At 43.6% G+C, this 19080-nt stretch overlaps 1 protein-coding gene across 1 annotated transcript in view; it reads right to left on the bottom strand.

The window, feature by feature from the left end:
* The window catches only part of DMAP1 (DNA methyltransferase 1 associated protein 1), a 31403-nt gene that overhangs the window by 8980 nt on the left and 3343 nt on the right, over positions 1-19080 (bottom strand). The window contains exons 4-8 of the mRNA XM_042030526.1: positions 18522-18717; positions 14150-14308; positions 12824-12991; positions 11693-11878; positions 8739-8810 (exon numbers count right to left, since the gene is read on the bottom strand). Of these exons, the coding sequence (XP_041886460.1) occupies positions 8739-8810; positions 11693-11878; positions 12824-12991; positions 14150-14308; positions 18522-18717 (781 nt within the window). The remainder of the gene's footprint in view (positions 1-8738; positions 8811-11692; positions 11879-12823; positions 12992-14149; positions 14309-18521; positions 18718-19080) is intronic.

The raw sequence follows: 19080 nt of genomic DNA, 5'->3' as shown, positions 1-19080 counted from the left end.
AGGCAATCTTGTTGCTAACACCACAGCTCCTGGGATGTTCTTGGTGTTGTCATGGATGGAGGCCTCTGCAGGGGCTGAGGAAAATTATGTTCCTCAGAGAACTCCAGTGAGCAACCACAGCTTCTGAGGTGAATGGCATTTGCCCTTTTCTTTCCTTCCTCATAGTAGACTATTATTGTTATTTATTATCTTTAAAGTCCCCATATAATAATAATACCTGGGAAACAGATTGCTCCCGTCAGAAAACTGATTAGCTGGGATTTTTGAGGTTACTATATTTTGGATGCTCTTCTCCTTTGACAGCCTCTCCCTACAGCCCTCTTTGCAACACCAGCTTGTGCTTATAATTACACCAACATCACTTTTGATTTAAGGACTGTAATCCTTTGTCCTTGCTATAAACAACCTACATTAAACACATGAACTGCGTGTACCAAGAGAAAAATAAATAAAGAGCTACAGAAAATTGTGTGAGTCAACACCACAAAGCCACAGTACCAGAGCCTACCTATGCAGAGGGGAGCCTGGAATACACAGCCACTGCTGAAGTGCACTTGGCCTGGAAGGCATGGAATACAGGGCACTGACCTGCTCTGCTCCCCTCTGAAGGAGGAGGACATTGCTCGAGCTGGGTCATGCAGTTTAAAAAGATCAGAACAGAGCACCCACCACACCTTCACAGCAGGGGCTGAGACTGGGGTGGACCCTACAGTTCAATTTCTGTACAGGATCTCACCATGGAATACCCTTGAGGTTTTGCATGATACAGGATTTTTATTTAATGTTCGAGGCATTCCGCCAACAAAACCTTGCTAATTCACACTAATGACTAGGAGACCTACTGCAAATTAATTGTTAATTGGCAAAATTCATTAAATGAACAAACAGGATAAGAAATAACTGAAGATATAGCCTCCCCAAACAGACTCGGTTCATTTATTTTTCTGTGCCACTCAGTTTTCATGATTTATGCTAATACTTTTAAGCACAGTTGTAAATGTATTTGAATCTATTTTAGTAGAGTAATGAAGTCTAAGTAATAGCAGAGCTTGCAACACAGTCCTGTTATGTCTCACAGCATCACCACCTGGCAGGTAGAGACTATCATGGGGATCTGCAGTAGAAATGGAATCTACAGATTCTGCCAGGGACCTTGAGTGATTGTATCTGTGTGGTCATCTTAAATGTCCTGTTCTCAATTCATCACTTTCTTCACAAATGCTCCTTTTCTGATGCTCCCAGCTCCCCACTCCTGCCTCAAAAAATCCTCTTTTGTGCTGAAAACTCTTTTTTGTTCTATCACCAAAACACAAGGTTTTTAAAATTAATCAGTGGTTATTTGAATATTTCACATGTACCCTCCCTGATGCTGCACTTCATTTTAATTCAATTTTAAGGTAAACTTCTCCTTAAAATCAGCCTTCCCCAACCCTAAACGATATAACTGTCCTGAAAACATTAATCCTAAAATCTCCACACATCTGAGCTGTGTCTGTACAGTTGTAAACTGTAGTTTTATGCATCAGCACCAGTATTGTTCAGCATCATAATATAGCTCACTGACAGTGAAAACCACCTTCTTTGTGGATTTCAGCAGCAAGAAAACTTTCTCATTAGGCACTTTCTTCATGGATATCTTTAAAGTACTGAATGGTTTAGTGGATTTCCAGGAAGGAGTGCTGAAGTTTCAGATGAATAATGTTTTTTGCATTTTCTGCCTGAAGGTCAAACATTCCTGGGCTGCATGGCTCTGCTCTGCAGGAGCAGGGAGCCTCCACTCCTGTACAGTTTTAAGACTGAAGGAAGGAAAGAAACATATTAAGTACTTTAGTCTTAGAGCTCTGGAATCTGAAAAACCTCAACTGAAAAATTCAGTTTTAGATATGAACCTGCACATTTCTGAAATTCTGAAGTGCTTCACTGCATGGAACTGAAGTGCTACAGTGGAAGGTGGATGGGCAAGTGCAATGGATATATGCAAAAACTAGGAAAGTGTGAAATTGCACAGGTATTACCTGTCTCAATGAACATACATGCTTCCCTCTGCCCCAGCTTACAGCTAGGGACTCTGTGTTTTCTGTCTGTGCCTGCTGATCTGCCACATTAAGATTTTGCACTGGTGAAAATAAGGAGTAATACCACTGTGCAATCTCTCCTATGCTATGTAAGACACTAAACACACAGCCATCTCTCTGGAGTGGCACATGACTATCAACTTGCTCCATCAGTGAGGCTTAATGCTAAATAAACCAATCTTTTAAAAAGAAAACATTTCTATAGTAACCTATGTAAATGGTTATTTAAGGGATTTTTGGACTGTGGTTAGGCATACCTCACGAATTCCCAAATCAGTTGTGCAAAACTATAAATTCTGTACTTGCATCCTCCTAGTAAATTAAACCAGTTTTACAGGAATATACCTAGTGAAGGCTTTGTCAAGATGAGGGAGGCCAACAGATACCAGAGAAGCCCAGCACACTTAGGCATATGGCAAAGAAGCAACTCACTGATCCTATGAACATTAATGCCTCATTATTCACCTGTAGCTCACTGATTCAAGGGGTAAAGCTATCCTATAAACATTAATGCCTCATTATTCACCTGTAGCACTGATTCAAGGGGTAAAGCTAAAAGATTTCCTGAAGGAACCAAAGTCCTGAAGTATCAACATTTCAGCATGAAGGGTTTTCACCAGTGCAGGCAAAAGGGTATTCAAGGTTTTTATAGTCTCCCACCCTTTCTCCCCTAGAAAGGGGGTACAGACTGCTTTGACACAGCACAAGCGGCCCTTTAACTTAGGGCTACTTGGAATCCACACAATGACGGCTGAGAACCTGGCAAGCACCGGCTTTCTCCCCATTTGACACACAGGTTGTGACAAGAAACAAGACACCTGAGAAGACAAGAGGAATTCACACCTTGCCAGGACTGCCTCCCATTTACAAGATGGACATCCTCTGGCAAGCAAAGTATTATCTGCCACTTACCAATCCTGAGATTCCTTGTCCTTAAATACCTTTTGCTTTAAAAATAGTGCAAGCCTATAAAACAAATGCAAAAGGACTACAGAAAGTGTTTGTGTAGGAAAAAATAAGAAAATACATGGTGCAGAAGAAAGAACTGCACAGGACATTTTTACCGGGGGGTATTTTATGCTAAAAGCACATCACCAGAATGACACTACAGTAGTGTAGTAGTTTGCTTTAAGCAGCTGTGCAGATTCCCAGACAGTCCTACCCCTGCCTCTCACTACAGGCACGGAGACCAAGGTGAGACCTGTAGAGGTGGCTGCAGAAAATGGAAATGGCTGCAGCCTCTGAGCTGCATCTGACAGAAGCAAATCAAGAGCACAGAAGTGTGTGCTGTGATTGCAGGGAGGAGGCCTAACACAGGCCACAGGAGAGGGAATTCCACGGACACTCTACCATAGTACAAGAACGTTATGTAAACTTCCAGATCAGACACAGGAAAGTGTAGCAACACATGCATGTCTTGAATTGATGTTGCTTTTCTCTTAAATAATTTAACTGAATCTCCACTTACACAAATACAAACAACCACAGTGACTAATTACAGTTCGATCATTATATTGGTTACACTAATGAAAGAAAAAAGTGATATATATGGAGCTCTGCACAAGTCACACACAATAAAACTGGCTGATGAATGATACCTGAAACTGTGTCACTATGGGCACACAAAGATAGTAAAAGCTTCTCAAATCCAGGACCGACAAAGGTCCCTGAGGCCTCATACTGCATGGACACTGTTTGGTACTGGATGATTCAACAGAAGCAGCAATACGGAGTGTCCTTTCCAGAACTGCAACTTATTTTAAAGATCTTATACCCAGAGTGATCCCACTCCTGTACCCAGAGCGCTCTCCTTACACCCGAGAACCTACTAAGGCTTTGGTCCAGATGCTCTCCCACACCAACCCAACGACCCCACAAAAAAAAAAGGTGATGGATGCATTTTCTCTCAGCAATTTAAGTGCCTTTTGCTTTGGCTTAGAACAAGAATGGAGGAAGAGATGTGTTGGATTCACCTTCTCCAGTTCATTCAAGATTTTGTATCCTTTGCAGTTCTCTTTAAAAATAAATACGCCAATATTTTCATCTTATTTCATTCTCTACAGAGAGGAGTTTGATTAGGAAATGCACCAGCACTCTCTTGGCCCTAATTAAAGGGCATGTAATACAACAAATAGATGGCAATGCCACAACATGAATTCGATCCAGCCTGCATCATTTCTTCATAACTTTTATTCACAGAAATGAGACAATTACTTCCTTCTACACCTCTGTCAGACTCCCTGTGGAAATTACTCCCAGCCACTCTCTTGTAGAGTGCAAAACATACAACTTCACTAATGAAAAATTGCTAGCAGAAGCAACAAGCACATCTCAGCTAACTAATCCACGGGATGTTCAGACCTGGAAACATAAACTTTCCCACCTCATAAGGGTGTGCTGATCTCCATGAGATTGATGTCAGAATGCCTTGGAGTGCAATCAATACAAAACAAATAAATAATTAATTGCTTCAAGTAATTAAATTTATCAAATCCAAATAAAAATAACTGGTATTTTATGGAACTGCTTCCAAAAGCTGAACCTCTGAAGGGACCGTATTGATCACAGGAGGACAGACAGATGTTTCACATGTTCACTGCCAATGAGGTCTGGGTTTGCATTAATGATAGGGTAGGAACAGAGCCAGCAGCCTCCAATGCAGAGTAAGCAGCCAGCATGCTTGGCCATTTAATTATTGGTCAGATCAAATACAGAGAATAAACATGTCTAAACACATACATACAACCCCATCTTCCTCTAGAAATATCATTCACCTTGGACTTGCAGTAAGCACTTAGTTCTCACTCCAAGAAAAAAAAAAATGGAAGAACTCACACATGCTCTCCCCACACCACCACAGTAAATTCTTATTCATAAATCAGTACTAAAAAAGTGTTCAGAAGGCTACTAAATATTTAAAAGCTGGTGAGTGTGAATATTTGAATCAAGGGGTACTAAAGCTCTACTTGTAATTTTCTTTCCTTTACTTCTTTCTTAATTTGTTCAACTGGCAAATTGTTTACAAGATCCCAGTTAAGCAGATGGAGTCAGGCTGCTGTCTGGAAGCCTTTGAATTCTTTGAATGACTAAGCTGGAGCATCCCTCAGTCCTTTCTGCAGACTGAAAATTCTACAAACTCTTTTTCATCACAGAGTTTTGTTTTGTTTCCAGATGAGACACCACTCAATCAATTATCTTCCAGTTCCTTTGCTTCCAAACCCACGACAAAAGAGCAAGGACACAGACATACACTTCAACGTGCAGGAGTAGGTACAAACATCCATCCTTTTCCATGCATCACCCTCCTTCTTAAAAGCACTGCTGCAACAATTCAACAGCATTACTGAAATCCTAAGTTAAAATTCACAGGCAGAGCTGAGAGAGAAAAGCTACTTAAAACACACTGCAGAGATGTTAAGTATGCCTAAGTCAAGTGCTCTGAACACAATAAAGTCAAAGGTTAAACTTAAAGCTGAAAATAACATGGTACAGAAACACTGTGGTGAAATCAAAACAAATTCAGTTCTGCAACATCATGCCCAGATCACAAACATGTGGTTACTGTTGGTTTGTCTGGATCCTGGAAAAGATTCAAGTTCAACAGCTCCCATTTTCCTTTCCTTCAGGCAGATCCACAGCAAAGCATTCCCTCCTCACAGCTCCCTGCTTTCCCTTTAGTCTTTTCTTCACCTTTCCCTGCTCAAATTCCCTACCCGACTCTCTTTTCCTCTGGCTCTTTGGCTGTCTGACCTCCCAGCTGAGCAGACCTGGTATAACAGGAAGTTTTCCAGAAGTAATGCTTAGGATTAATAATACACTTCTGATGTTATTTTCATAACACTGTTTTACTAACAGGAAAGGCAAAGGTCTAAAATTCTTTTCAAGAAACTCTCTCACCCCTTTCCAAACACCTGCTACTGCCTCCTGTTCCCAGTGGCACCAAGGCAATATGCTGCCTTGAATCAAGAGGAAGCTTTTCATAATGCCCAGCTTCCCACTGCCTTAGAGAAACTTGCAGTCTGTGCTGTCAGGAGGCAGAGGGAAATCCCATGCCGAGCAAGGGCACAGGGGCTGTGGCCTCCTTTGCCTGTGGCCACAGTCCCATGGAGAACAATGGGAGACTGAAGCCAGTCTGATAGAAGGCAGCTTGTCGAACTCACAGCAGAAGATTACTCTTCAGCGTCTGCTGAAGGAGAAACTTTCGGTTATGAAGAATAATGGCTGTAAGTGACCATTAATCCTCACAGGGAAAAAAAAACAGTCTTCAAATTCAGCCTGTCCGTAAGATTGTGTAAGCTTTAACGACAGGGGGAATTTGAAGAGCCATGGCTATTGTCATAAAAACTACTGGGAACAAATTAAGTTGAATACGGATTCCTAACTTTTTCTTCAAGGACTCATTTCTATAAATTAATTTTAACTCAGATTTCAGACTAATTGTAAATCCTCAGGAAAAAAAAAATCTCTAATCAAAGAGTAAGTGCTATTATCCTGGGGATGATATGGTACATTTTTCACACATGACAGAGGTTGAGCCCCGATCTCAGTGCAAAATCCAACTTCACCTAACCATGAAGGCGTAAAGCACAGTAGCGAAGTATAAAATAAAGGAGGACAATAGAAGCTTTTAGGTGAGGAACTCTTTAGGTCTTCAGGCAAAAGGACTTGCTGTAGTACAGCACAAGCTTTTAGATATCATTTTTCAATGTGCTAAGGGCAAAACATCTTATACTGGATGTTGCCAGAGTATGAATTTCCAGCACTTCATTCGAATTCCTCACTTAGTCCTAGTCAGCCTCCACCCTGATCAATTCCACATCACTGGAGTTCAGAGGGTTTGCCATATAAATCCCACAAGTAAAATAATTTGGATTAGCATGGACTTGTGTCAGCTCCATAACATTTGGCACTTCAGCACCTCTTACCAGTTCAAAAGGCCTGTACTGACCTCATGTAATTAATTCTCCCCATCAGGCATCTGTGAAGCAAGTGAGTCTAATAGCTCCTGTTTTAAAAATAGGGAAGGCTTGGAAAAGGAAGCCAAGTGACTGGCTAAAAGCCACAAATGAATTCATTTTTCTGGGTTAGAGGTAGGTTTCACATTTCCAAACAGCAAAGTGTTGTTTTTTCACCCAGATCAGTGATGTACCATCTTTCTTAATTCACAAACCACCACTAATTCTAAGAACAGCATATATCTCCTTAAAAATTTCAAGCAGAGCATAGAAAGTTGCACTAGGTCATTCCAGGAGCTTGGATACTGCAGACTAAAAGTTGCTGAATCAGACTGCCGTGCCTCAGCTTAGCACTGCATCTTGTGAGCATTAGGAACAGATAAAAGCATGTAAGCACCCATTTCCATGAAGGCTGGGATTTGAATTGCCTGTTTGGTGCACAAAAAGGCTGCTGGCTTTGCCAGATGGTTCCATCACTGATATGTTATTGCTCAGCGTCTCTTCCAGAGGGGGTAAAAAAAAATTAAAAAGATCAACCATTACTTATTAGTTTTCAAAATCCAAATCAATCTCCATAAATTACTCTATTTATCTTAGTGCCCAAGAACATGTCTGCCACGTCTCAATAAATCTCAACACATGCACTGCAGTCTTGCTTGCCTCTGGACTGTGATTTCCTCAAGGCTGTAGCCCCTCACTTGAACAGGTATCCTGCAGATGGTGGCACCAGTACACTGAAGGGGCCCCTGAGCAGTGACCCTGCTGAGGCATCCCACCTCTAACACACCCATGCACCTGTACATGGAAGCAGCATTATCCCAAACACATTTCTATTAACAGCTAGGAAGATCTGAAACCATTCTGATATCAAAAGAACATTCCACAAAAACAGTCTTTTAAATTTACTATGCCAAGTGAGAGTGCCAGGCAAGGAACATACTTATCCAACTTTTCATTAATAAAGAAACTAAAAATCTTTTTATTTTTTGGCTAGGAAAAAAGCAAAAAGCACTAGTATGGGCACACAGGATCAAAATTCCTCTGAAAACATTCAGTTGACCAAGCAGGTTTAAGTTATTTGATATCCCAAAGCCTGTGGCTAAGAGGCAAGTGTCAAGTCTTGCTGATATAAGAAAGCAATACAAAAACATCAAGAAAGTTCTCTACTCAGGAATATCTCTGCAACAGAATGAACACAGGGGCTTCTCCAAAAAATATTTTCTAAGATAATGTAAATAGAAAAGCTAAAACTTGTATGTGTTTATGTGTGTCTGTTTTTTTCAAGACACAACCTGAACATTCAGTTCTTAATCATCTTAACTAGATGATCTTTAAGGTCCTTTCTAGCCCAAACCACTCCAAAAGCACCTCTCAATTAACACACGTGCTCCATGGGGCTCATTAGTTCTGGCTGTGAGCTCTGTTTGGACTAGACAGTTCCACTTGGTTCTGTCACAGGTGCCTAACAGCAGAGCAGGCACACCAGTGACAAACACCAGCAAGTTCAGGTGCCTCTGCAAGGCAGTGAGTTGGCTTTCACAGAACCAGCATTCCAGGTTTCTGAGTCTCCACATTTATGGAATTCCTTTCTTATTTTAGAGGCAAGAACTTGACTTTCTTTAGCTATAAAAGGAGAACAGACAAGGAGAGAGACAGGCAAAGTGAAAGACATTAACAGAGATCCCACAGGATCAGGACAAGAGCCTACCCTCTGGCTCCGCAGCGTGACACCTGCAGATTTGAAGTCAGGAAACTTGATGCCAGCAGTCTCAGGAACAGCCTGAAAGAGAGCGAAACAGGATGTGTTGATGGAGGAAACACAAGAAACGCAAGATTTCATACAGAGACTATCTGAAGGGGAAACACTGTTTCCTATGACAGAGAACCACCTGCCACGGCCACGTGTCAGAGATGAGGCAAGAGGAAAATCCCAGGCAATGGGATTCAGTGGGAAAATCCCAAGAAATTCATTGAGAAGACTACTCCAGTTCAAGGTGTCGCTGGAAAGCTCAAACATTTTTGGTCAGTTAGTTTAAATGCACTGCTCTGCACAGAAACTTACATCCACCCATACAGAAACCCTGACCCTAAATGGTATTCATACATATTTGCACAGAATCATCCTTATCCAACTTAGACCCATTTCGCTGATCAAAACAGCCCAGGACTTCCCTAAATCTTGGCTTTTGACTGCAAACTCTCTAAGGAATAAGCTGAGAAACCTCTGATCTGTACAGACATGAGCCCACTAATGAGGATGCAAGGACTGCCCCCTCCCAGGGAGGCCTGCTGTTCATACATGTTTTGCCATTTGTCGACTCATTAGACAGTTTTCTTTCTTACTTTGTATTTTAAGCACAGCATTAGAATGCAGCGAACTTCCAGTGCTTCTGCTGCTAACAGTAGGGCACATAGCTGCATTTCAACAAAATGGAAAAAAATAAATGCAATCCCTTATAAATCTGTGCTGACGAGCAAAGCAAAAGGTGAGCAGACTTTTAAACTATTAAACCAGGCTATCTCTGCACTGAATGGTTTGGGGTCCCCGGAATGGGTCAGCAATGCTTATGATTCAAGCTAAGAATAGCCACAACCTCCGCAAAAACACATGCACAATCATGTTTTCCAAAACTAAGTCACCTCAAATCTCCCCATTTCTTTGGAGACAGCATTTGCCTTGCTGCTCCCACATTTCTATGCAGAGAGGCTCTAGAGCTTGCTCTTTGTTCCAGATAGGGCTGAGACAGCCAGGGCTGCCCCAAGATCACGAGAGATGCTGAAGGACAGTGATTCAATTTCTGAAGTTCCCTGCCAGTGACTCTCACATCCCTATCAGCTATCTCTTAATCTTGAGGTGGCACCCTGCAAACCACTCTGCATGGCCAGGCATTAAGATTATTTCAGTTATCTGTAGTCTGTCCAATAAATAGAGGACCTGGGAAAAGATTCCTAAACATGACCATGAAGGAAAAAGTATTCTCTAACTACCAACAGGGCTCATAAACTTGTAGAGATCACTTTGATCTTTGGTAGGATATAGCTTCCCTGCTTGCATTATTACAGACAAACAAGGCTGCAATCGAAAACCAATCCTCTCTGCTTCCTTTGAATGAAGGCTGGCTTCCAAACTCCCTGAACTCTGCCCCTCAGCCTGTCGCTGAACACCCTGCCACAAGCAGTGTGGGGAAATCAGCATCGTTGCCTCAGCCGAGCCAACTCTGACTTGCATTCGGCAATAAGCAATTAAATGGGTTCTTTTGCCTCATGTGCCTGTACAGCCTGTACATGCTGTAAACGCTTCAACCTCAATTGACTCCTTGCTAAATGATTTTCCTTTGTTGAAATGATGCTGATGCAGCTCCCGATTCAAATTCTTAGTTAAAATGCAATTTTTTTTTTAACATTTCCCGGCTATAGTTGGTAATTGACTCCTAATGGACTCTGTCATGGTTGAAATGATGCTTGTGCAACAACAGAAGCTGCTTCTCTGCCTGCCCTGGTGTGCCTATGCACTACATGCCTGCAGACAGGCCCCGGCCAACACTTAGGGGTGGACTCCCTCATCTTGGCATCCTCAGCATCTTCCCAGCCCCATTCTCTAGCCCTCTTTTTTTCATTACCACCAATGACAAACTGCTGTCTTTATAGGGAGATATGCCAGCCATGGCTGAGCTTTCCCAGAACAACCCTTAAGGGAATGCAATGCACAGGGTGCCCAGTGATACTATACTCATCACATCGCAGGGACACGCATGTGCCACAACACACCAAAAGAGTGTTCTGAGGAAGTGGTGACCATTAGGCACACTTCAAGCAATAACTGTCTAGAATTCACCGCTTCTCCCCCCTCTCCGTACAGAACCTTTTGGAGAAAAAGGGCACATGTGCTCTCTGTTCACAAGGTGGAGGGACAGGAATTCCCAGAGACTCACTGGAAACATCTGAGATTTTTTTTTAACAGCCCTTTCCTACTGAAGGTGCTGAACCTACATCAGTCCATGCTGTCCTCCTCTTTCCAGAAAGGGAAACGGAGGTAGCATCAAATGTGAACTGAAACCTGTGTTCTGGGCTCCTTAGACTTCAGCTCAGCTCATGGAGAAATAGCAATGGTTCCCACAATACAAGTCCCACAGCAGGGCTGCTCTGATCACAGCTCAGGATCAGGAGAGGGGCATGTACTGAGCTTGGGGAGATGCTGCTGAGATCCAGGAGTTGGGGAGGAAAGGAAAACTTGGACTAGGAAAAGACAGCAGGTGAAAGACAATGGGTTTGTGGGCCAATCCTACAGCAGTAACAGAACACACTTGGAAGAAGCAGGGAGACAGATGCTTCTCCTTGCCATGATGCATGAATGGTTGGCATTATTTCATGCCTTTTCTCAGGGAGGGAAAGAGAAACAGGACTTAAAACAGCATTTTTCCAATGAGGGAGAGACAGAGAGCACACCAGTGGACTCTGACAATGGCTGCCTTACACCAATCTGCCTGCCAAAGATGCAACGAAAAAACATCTGCCAGAAGGCAGCCAGCCATTACTCCCCCCCTACCCAAAAAGGGCCTGATCCCCATAGGACTGCTGCAGAAAACACATTACCCCGCCAGAGCATAAACAGGGGAAAGGGAAAATTTAAAAAAAAAATTTAAAAAAGAGAGAAATGTTTACAGGCTTCTCTGTCTCCTTCTTCTGTGGCAGCTTCTTCTTGGGAGCCTTGCGCTCAGCACGCCTCTGCTCAGTGGTGGTGTCAGCAGCTGTGATGAGCTTCTGCAGGTCTTGGGTTCTCTTTTCTCTCTCTTTCTTCCTGGTTTCAATTTTGCGGAGCTCCTGGATGAGGTATTCTTCTTCTGCCACCTGCAGACCAGAGCACGTCAGGGCAGTCAGAGAGCAGAGGAGGCCTGGCAAGGCAAGGGGGCCATCTACCGATAACAGCTCTGCCCCGGGCCAGCCTGGGAATGACTTTATGCTCCTGCTTAACTTCTTGGATTTGTAGGGCAGATTACACTCCATAACCTTACCCTGTACCCGTGGCAATGCCACTCTACAATCCGGCAGGTACTGCATTACAACATTTATGATGCACCCTTCAACAATCCATAAATTACTAATCCCATCTTCCGGAGTCCAAAAGCACAGACAGAAAGGTAAAAAAGCCCAAATACGCTGTAGTTGCAAATACAGTGTTGTGAAAAGCTGGCTCCCCTCCCCAGATACAGCATACAGAACCCAGAACAACTAGGCCTAGTACTGACACCTGTCAATGGGGGGAAGAAGTCCCATATGAACTTGTCCTTGGAGGGAATTAACTGAAAAGGATGCTTTCCCCCAGCCTATGGAGAACACAGTTTCTTAATCTCTAAACCCTAGGACCATTACATAGCTTCAACACAGAGGAGAACTAAGCATGCAGATTTAGTCTTTGATGTTTTCTGGAAAGATTTTTACTCTCAAATAAATAATTCTCTCTCCATGATACTCCGGTACTCGTAAAGACATTGACCAGAGAATTTGCTTCTATCAAAGGACTAATACAGTCAGTGTCACTGAGAAGGTCCTGGCAGTTACTGGAGACCATAACTCTGCTCATGTAGCCCTTTCTCCTGTATAGTCAGATTTCTCAGTTAGTGTCCTTTTAAACTCCTTAAAGGGACATTAACCCAACAAAAAAAGCTGTACTCAGTTGCTGCTCTTTTCTTTTCCAGCCCTTCTTAACCTTTCCCACCCTCTGGCCTGTATCACACACCTACCGACTCAACTTATCAATCTTTTGGAGCAGTGATGCTCTCTTCCCCAAGTTACCTGCTCTGGTGTCCTATTGTAAAGCCTTTCCAGTTGTTCCTTCCTTCGTCTCTCATGGCCAGCATCAAAGACTGGGATTTTCAGGTCTGTGCCCGGAGCCGCACGAATGTTTGCCAGCTTGGCACAAATGTGGTAATACCGTTCCTTCAGATCCTCTACTGACCTTTTCTGTGGAAGACATCACAGGAGGACAACATTATGGAAGAACCAAGCAAAACCTTGTGCAATAGCCACCTAAGGACCACTGGCTGAAGGATGTCACATCAAGTACAAGACAAGACACAGTGCTTGGGAGGAAGGTCAGCAGGGACCCTTGTAGGTGCCAGGGGAATGACAGGGAAGGAGGAGTTTCTCAGTGAGCTGCATGAATTAACTGTCATGGGTTCACAGGTTCTGCTTTAAAAACACCCACCGAAAGATCCAACAATGCTGAGGGTTTAGAGACAATACAGCGGTGAAGCACCCCCAGCAGTGAAGATAAAAAGATGCAAGGAGAGTTGAGAGGAGAAAGTCTGCAAGCAGGAAACTTGCAACAAATGTGCAGGTCTCCAAGTTGCTCCAGACAATGGTCATTCAAGTCACAACCAAGAAGGTATCAGCTGCAACAATTTGCAGCCCATCATTTCATGAAGTCTGAGCTGTGTCCCATTAACCCCAGTACCAAAGATGTTTGGGCTGCTCAGCCGAGCATACTCTTGCTATTTTACTTCGCTACAGGCTCTTCGTGTGAGCATTTCAGAGGACAGCAAAAAGTTACAGGATTTGGATCTGTTCTGAGAAGCCACAACACTCCCTCTGTCACCAGGAGGCATGGAACCAGTATAGGAGATCTGCAATCATGACACCAGGGTTGCATTTTCAGACCACTGATGGTCCTCATTTCACAGCAGAGATGATGGAAACCTGCACCATGTCAGACCACAAGTCAGGAACAGTACCATGGAGAAGTCCCAACCCTCAGGGTTCATTGGCAGATCCTTCTCCAAGGGCCTAGACTGAAATCCAGAACACCTAGCCTGCTCAAATAAACAAACTCCCCAGCTGCTTGTTCTCCAAGGAACAACAAGCTGTTCTCCTGGCAGGTGCAAACCTTCTAACTTTCTAATAAAACACAACAGGGAATGAGAACAAGTCACAGTAGATTTAATTACAAACAAAGCAAGCAGCAATGCCTTGTGCTGGGAATTCAATATTCCTTGCTGCCAATAATTCATTATTTTCCCCTAATTAAGTTGATATAAAGGGTAATTTAGTCTTTCAAGTGCAGAAAGCCCTGCACATGCCATAGCAGCAGGTTGCTAGCAGCAACTTGACCCCAGGACTCACCTTGAACTGCTGGTGATCGTAGCGGTCGTGAATGACCACGAAGCGCAGATCAAAGCGCCGAGCCAGGTCAAAGAGATGGTCTGTCTCAGCTTTGGTCCACGCGTCGTCGTGGAGATACATCTGGTACTCCTGCTCTGAGTAGACAGGAACCTGCACTGTCTATGGAGAGAAGAGAAAACCATGGTAGCTCTCCTGCAGCACTGCCCTCCTCACTGCCAAGATACCTGAGCCAAGAAAATGAGCACAGTACTGACAGGAGGGGGCTGCCAGGACCCTGAGCAATGAGTCCTGGTAGTAGGAAACATGATGAGCAGGCAGAGGACTTGATATGGAGCAATGTGTGATCCCAAGGCCATAACGTGACATTCAGGGAAGCTTACCAGGAACTGCCACCTAGGAGGCTGAAACCTATTTCAGGTGTCTGACACAGGCAGAGGTCAGCGACCCACATCCTGACTATGGATTTCAAAATTAGCAGGCTAACATGACAGTGAAACCAAGGTTCAGCCAGCCTCCCTGCATTCCTCCCATACAGCAAAACCAATATCTTGGCATAAACTGCTCTGACAGTTGACTCTTCACTTGGGTTGGGACATGCTCACTTGTACAGGAAGAACAGGAAAGGCAAGGAGCAGGAGTCCCCAGCCTTTAGCACACCTTCTGCTTTGATACTCAGACTACTTCTTTCATGTTTGGCGCAGACACTATCATGAAGATCTGAAAGACTGTACAACTGAAGGCCATAAACTTGGCAAACAACTTTGTCACTCCCTTCCTCATAGACCTTTTTCTCCAGCAGAACCACAGAGCCAAATGACAGTCCAACTCTGTGTCCCAGGTGCCTAAAAGGCCAAGCCCACAGTACTGTCCCCAGTCTGGAACTGCTCTGCAAGGGCTCTATCCAGAACACAAGTGTCACATGAGTACTAAAGAAACAGCAAAAATATTTACTATATTAGGGGAAATCCTAGCATGTGGTAAAGCAAAAGTGTAAATAAGCCTGTGCTTTCCTCCCTTATTCCCCCTCACTCCCTTCCTCCTGCAGCAAAGCTTTGCTTAGCCTGAGGAGGTCCTACCTTCACAAGAAAATTGTGTGCATTCAAGTAGCAGATGTGCTTCAACACCTCTGTGGTTTTGTGTCCTGTCACCAGGAAAGTCATCCTCATGAACTCCATACAGCTCGGAGGAGCATTTCTGAGCCTCCAAATAACAGCCTCTTTAGGTCTACTGCCCTTCTTCCACCACTGAGACAGAAACTCAAAGGTGAAGCAGATCTCTTGGGGATGCACTGAACCTCAACCTTCAAGTACCACTTCCATATGAGAAGATGCAGCAGGGTCCTCTGCAGTGGATGGAAGGGAAGGTGGCAGACTCCTCATCAGACAAGAGAACGCGACAAGAGCAAAGACACTTCCAAAACACTTCCTCAGCTCCCACTCATGGCTGCTCAGGTGAGAACCACTGAGAAATGAGAAGGTAGGAACAGATGGAAAGCTTGAGCCAACCACAGGCTGACTATACATTCAAATGCAACATAACCATGAAAAGGCAACTGTGACCCCCAGAGAGGGATTTCCAGCAGAAATTGGCAGTGTTTCAATTGCACAACAAGAATACTGGCATGAATACCAACTACAACACTACTGATCCCTGGTCAGGAAAGATGCACTGAAATGGAAACAAGTAGAGAGAAGAGCATGAGTAATGGGGTGGAGAGCTTGTCTTCCCACAGCAGACTGGAAGAGAATGCAGCCTAGCAAAGGAAGTCTGAAAGAGAATCTGACTGCAGGCTTCAAGTCTGTTAGATGAAATGAAAGGAATACCCATGGGAAGAAAAGAACAACTGAAATAAGAACAAAGAAATTGACTTGCAAAAAAATGCCAATTTAACATGGAAAATTTAACCTGGAAATGAAATGGAGCAAAGACAGTCTAGAAGAGCTTCCCAAGGAAGCACAGGGGCAGGAAAAGCCAAGTGCTTTTCAAAAGGAACTTGATCAATTTGTGAAAGGGACTGGATGGTGGCAGGACCTGAAAGAGCCAAGAGGAGGATTCAACAGCCCAGAAAACCTCTCTCAGTCCAACATTTCACACTATAAACTCACACAGTGATGAGTATTAAATTAGCTGAAACTGCTCAGGATCCTGGAGCCACAAGATAGTTCTATGAAAACATCAGCACAATGCCTAATAGAGGTAAAAATACAAATTGAACCGTAAAAATTATGAGGGAGATAGAGAAACAGAGCCCACATAAACCCACCATGCTCTCTTAAGTAGAACACTCACTCCTAGTCCACCCATTTCAAAAGAAAGGATATTTGAGAACAAGGGAGTGCACAGGAGGGCACGTCAAATTACAGAAAACACAGCACCCAGCAAGGACAATTTACTACATCATGTAACACAAGATCTCAGAGGGACTAAACCTCAAGTCAGCAGTCAGAAATGAGAAGAAAGCACCTTTGCGCACCACACAAAATCAGCCTGAAGAACTCATTAGCATGGGTTATTCACAAAGCAGCTTTCTGCCCTGAATGTACCTAGCAAGAATTATTAAACACAAATTTCAAGTTCAGAAATCCTTAAACCAAAGGCCACCAGAAGGCAGGAAAATATGTATTTGCCCCATTCTCATACACTTTCTCTAAGCCCTTGCTGATGGTAGCCAAAAGGCTGAGAGAGGGCTTTGCTCTAACACCAGCAAAGCTGCTTTTATACTCCTGTTTCACACCCTGAAACAAGGCTCAGTGTACACGGTGAAACCCAAGTTTACATTTTGGATCTCACAACAAAGAGGAGGGATTTGGACTGGAGACTGGAAGCACAGAGAAAAGGAAAAGCAACTGAGCAGTGACCCAGGAGTTAAAGAGCTTGAGCAACCAACAGGACAGACTACACAGGAAAACAGGTTCATTCCAAGGGGAGGGAAAGATTCAGGCAGAGGTATCATGTGAGAAAAAACCCACAAAAGAGTCTGGAAAAGTAAAAAAAATTCCTCTGACACAGCAAATATCTGCAAAACTCTTCATCAGTGCCTTCAACTTTCTCAACTACAGCACCACAAGGATAACAACTTGCTCCTGATATTATGCAATTGGGCATTTGCAGATGGCAGAGGCCTGTACCACTAATCTAAAGGTTACAGCCTTGCTGAAGGCTCGTCTGTCTGTCAATTCACAGTACCTGATAAAGTTAAGGAAACAAGAATCATATAATTAAAACACCCATATGTGATGTGTGTCCCCCTCCGATAAACTCAGTTGAATTCAGCCAAAACCAGTTCCAGCAGTAGTCTTAGAGACAATTAGCCTCACAAAGTTTCACTCAGACAGCTAGGTAGGTGCTTCGACTAAGTGAGTCATACTTCAGACTTCCACCCCAGACATCAGAGAAGAGATACCACAGGAGGCTCTTACCAACATCCCAGCTAGAGGAAAAGCATCAGTCAGAGCTTGAGCCTTCTAACATATAAGGTCAACCAACCACTTAACTCTGCAGGAAGCCAAGCTTTGTTAGAGCTGATGCTCTGTGGGTTACAAACTTAAAATATTGTATACGGTTACACACAAGCAGAGCTTTTGTGGAATCATGTTAGCACACGCTTTTTTTACTCTTTCAGATTTGCATCATGAAGGGAGTTAAATTACATTATGGAAGCACCCTAACTCTGCTCCTTCCTAACTTTGGAGGTCCTGACTTTGAAGTATAAATCTTGATGTAGTTTTCTTTGTGCATACACATGAAAGGCCCAGCCACTCAAAGCAGATACATCTGGGACAAAAGACAGCAGGAGATTACAACAACACATTGTGACAATTTAATGTAAGACGCAAAGAACAGGGAACTGCACCACACTGATACCACAAGAGCAATTTCAGAGGGAACACAAAGTAATTCAGCATCTGTGCTGGAATCTGGCCAAGAGGTTGCAAGCCACCTTTCTGGCCATGAAGCTCAAGCGATTTTTTTCATACTGAGCAAAATAACAAGACTTATGACTTTTATGTGTTAGTCAGGATAGAATATCTTTTACTACCCTGAGCCTGTAATCAGGGGGAGAATGTTGGTCACGAACAGAGATAGATAGCATGAGTCCTCCTCACCAAACCAATGACTGCACACCTGAAACACAGGGGTCTCTAGCAAGCTCTGGCCACATACAAAGCCCACTTTGCCTGAATGATTTGGAGACACCAGTCCATGGTCACATGGCTGCAGGTCATGCTGCAATTTAAAATGCAATTACCAAATCTAACTCAGCCTTCACTTGTTGAAAGAATCCACTTCCTGTCTGGACAAGAAGAAACTGACTGAAGGGTATTTTCCAGCTACTATTTATATGCTGTTGTTCGAAAGTGCTCCCACTTACTTTATTGAACCTGGCAAAAGGGTAATCCTTCCCTTCCTCTGCTGCTCTCCTCCAATGGTAGAACATCGCCCCATCTTTCCTCGCTGGGTTGGTGAAAGGCATCCACTTCCAAGGCCGGACTTTCTTGGAGCCCAGTTTTGCTTTGACTGTTCGATAACCCTGAGTTGTATCACTTGGCAGCAGTGGAGGTGCATCCCTGTGGTGGAGAAAAGTGCTGGTGATGAGAAGCAAGGAGCAGCCCAAGACAAACCCAAAGAGATTTCAGGCTCAGAACTCTTTTTGCAGATATAAAAGCAGGTGTCATTCCCAGTTGAGATTAAGAAAGAACTGGATACAAAGGGTAAGAGCACTCATTTGTCTGCATTAGACTATTGTGCCTGTATCTGATTAATTTCTTACATCAAATAAACCCCTCAAATTTAGAAGGGAGAAAACAGACACTGTCCATGACTAAGAGAAGGGCACAAGCATGGGCCAAGCACAAAGGGGAATCAATCTGGGTAGTGAGACCACTCCTGGTTTCAAGAGGACGCTGCCCTGCTACCAAAAGCCCAGGCCA

This window comes from Corvus kubaryi, unplaced genomic scaffold (assembly GCF_017639235.1).
Source record: "Corvus kubaryi isolate FWS band 111438036 unplaced genomic scaffold, C.kubaryi_AGA036_p1.0 37334, whole genome shotgun sequence".
In the NCBI taxonomy this organism is placed as follows: Eukaryota; Metazoa; Chordata; class Aves; order Passeriformes; family Corvidae; genus Corvus; species Corvus kubaryi.
The sequence above is the reverse complement of the archived record's forward strand: the minus strand, read 5'-3'. Positions and strand labels throughout refer to the sequence as shown.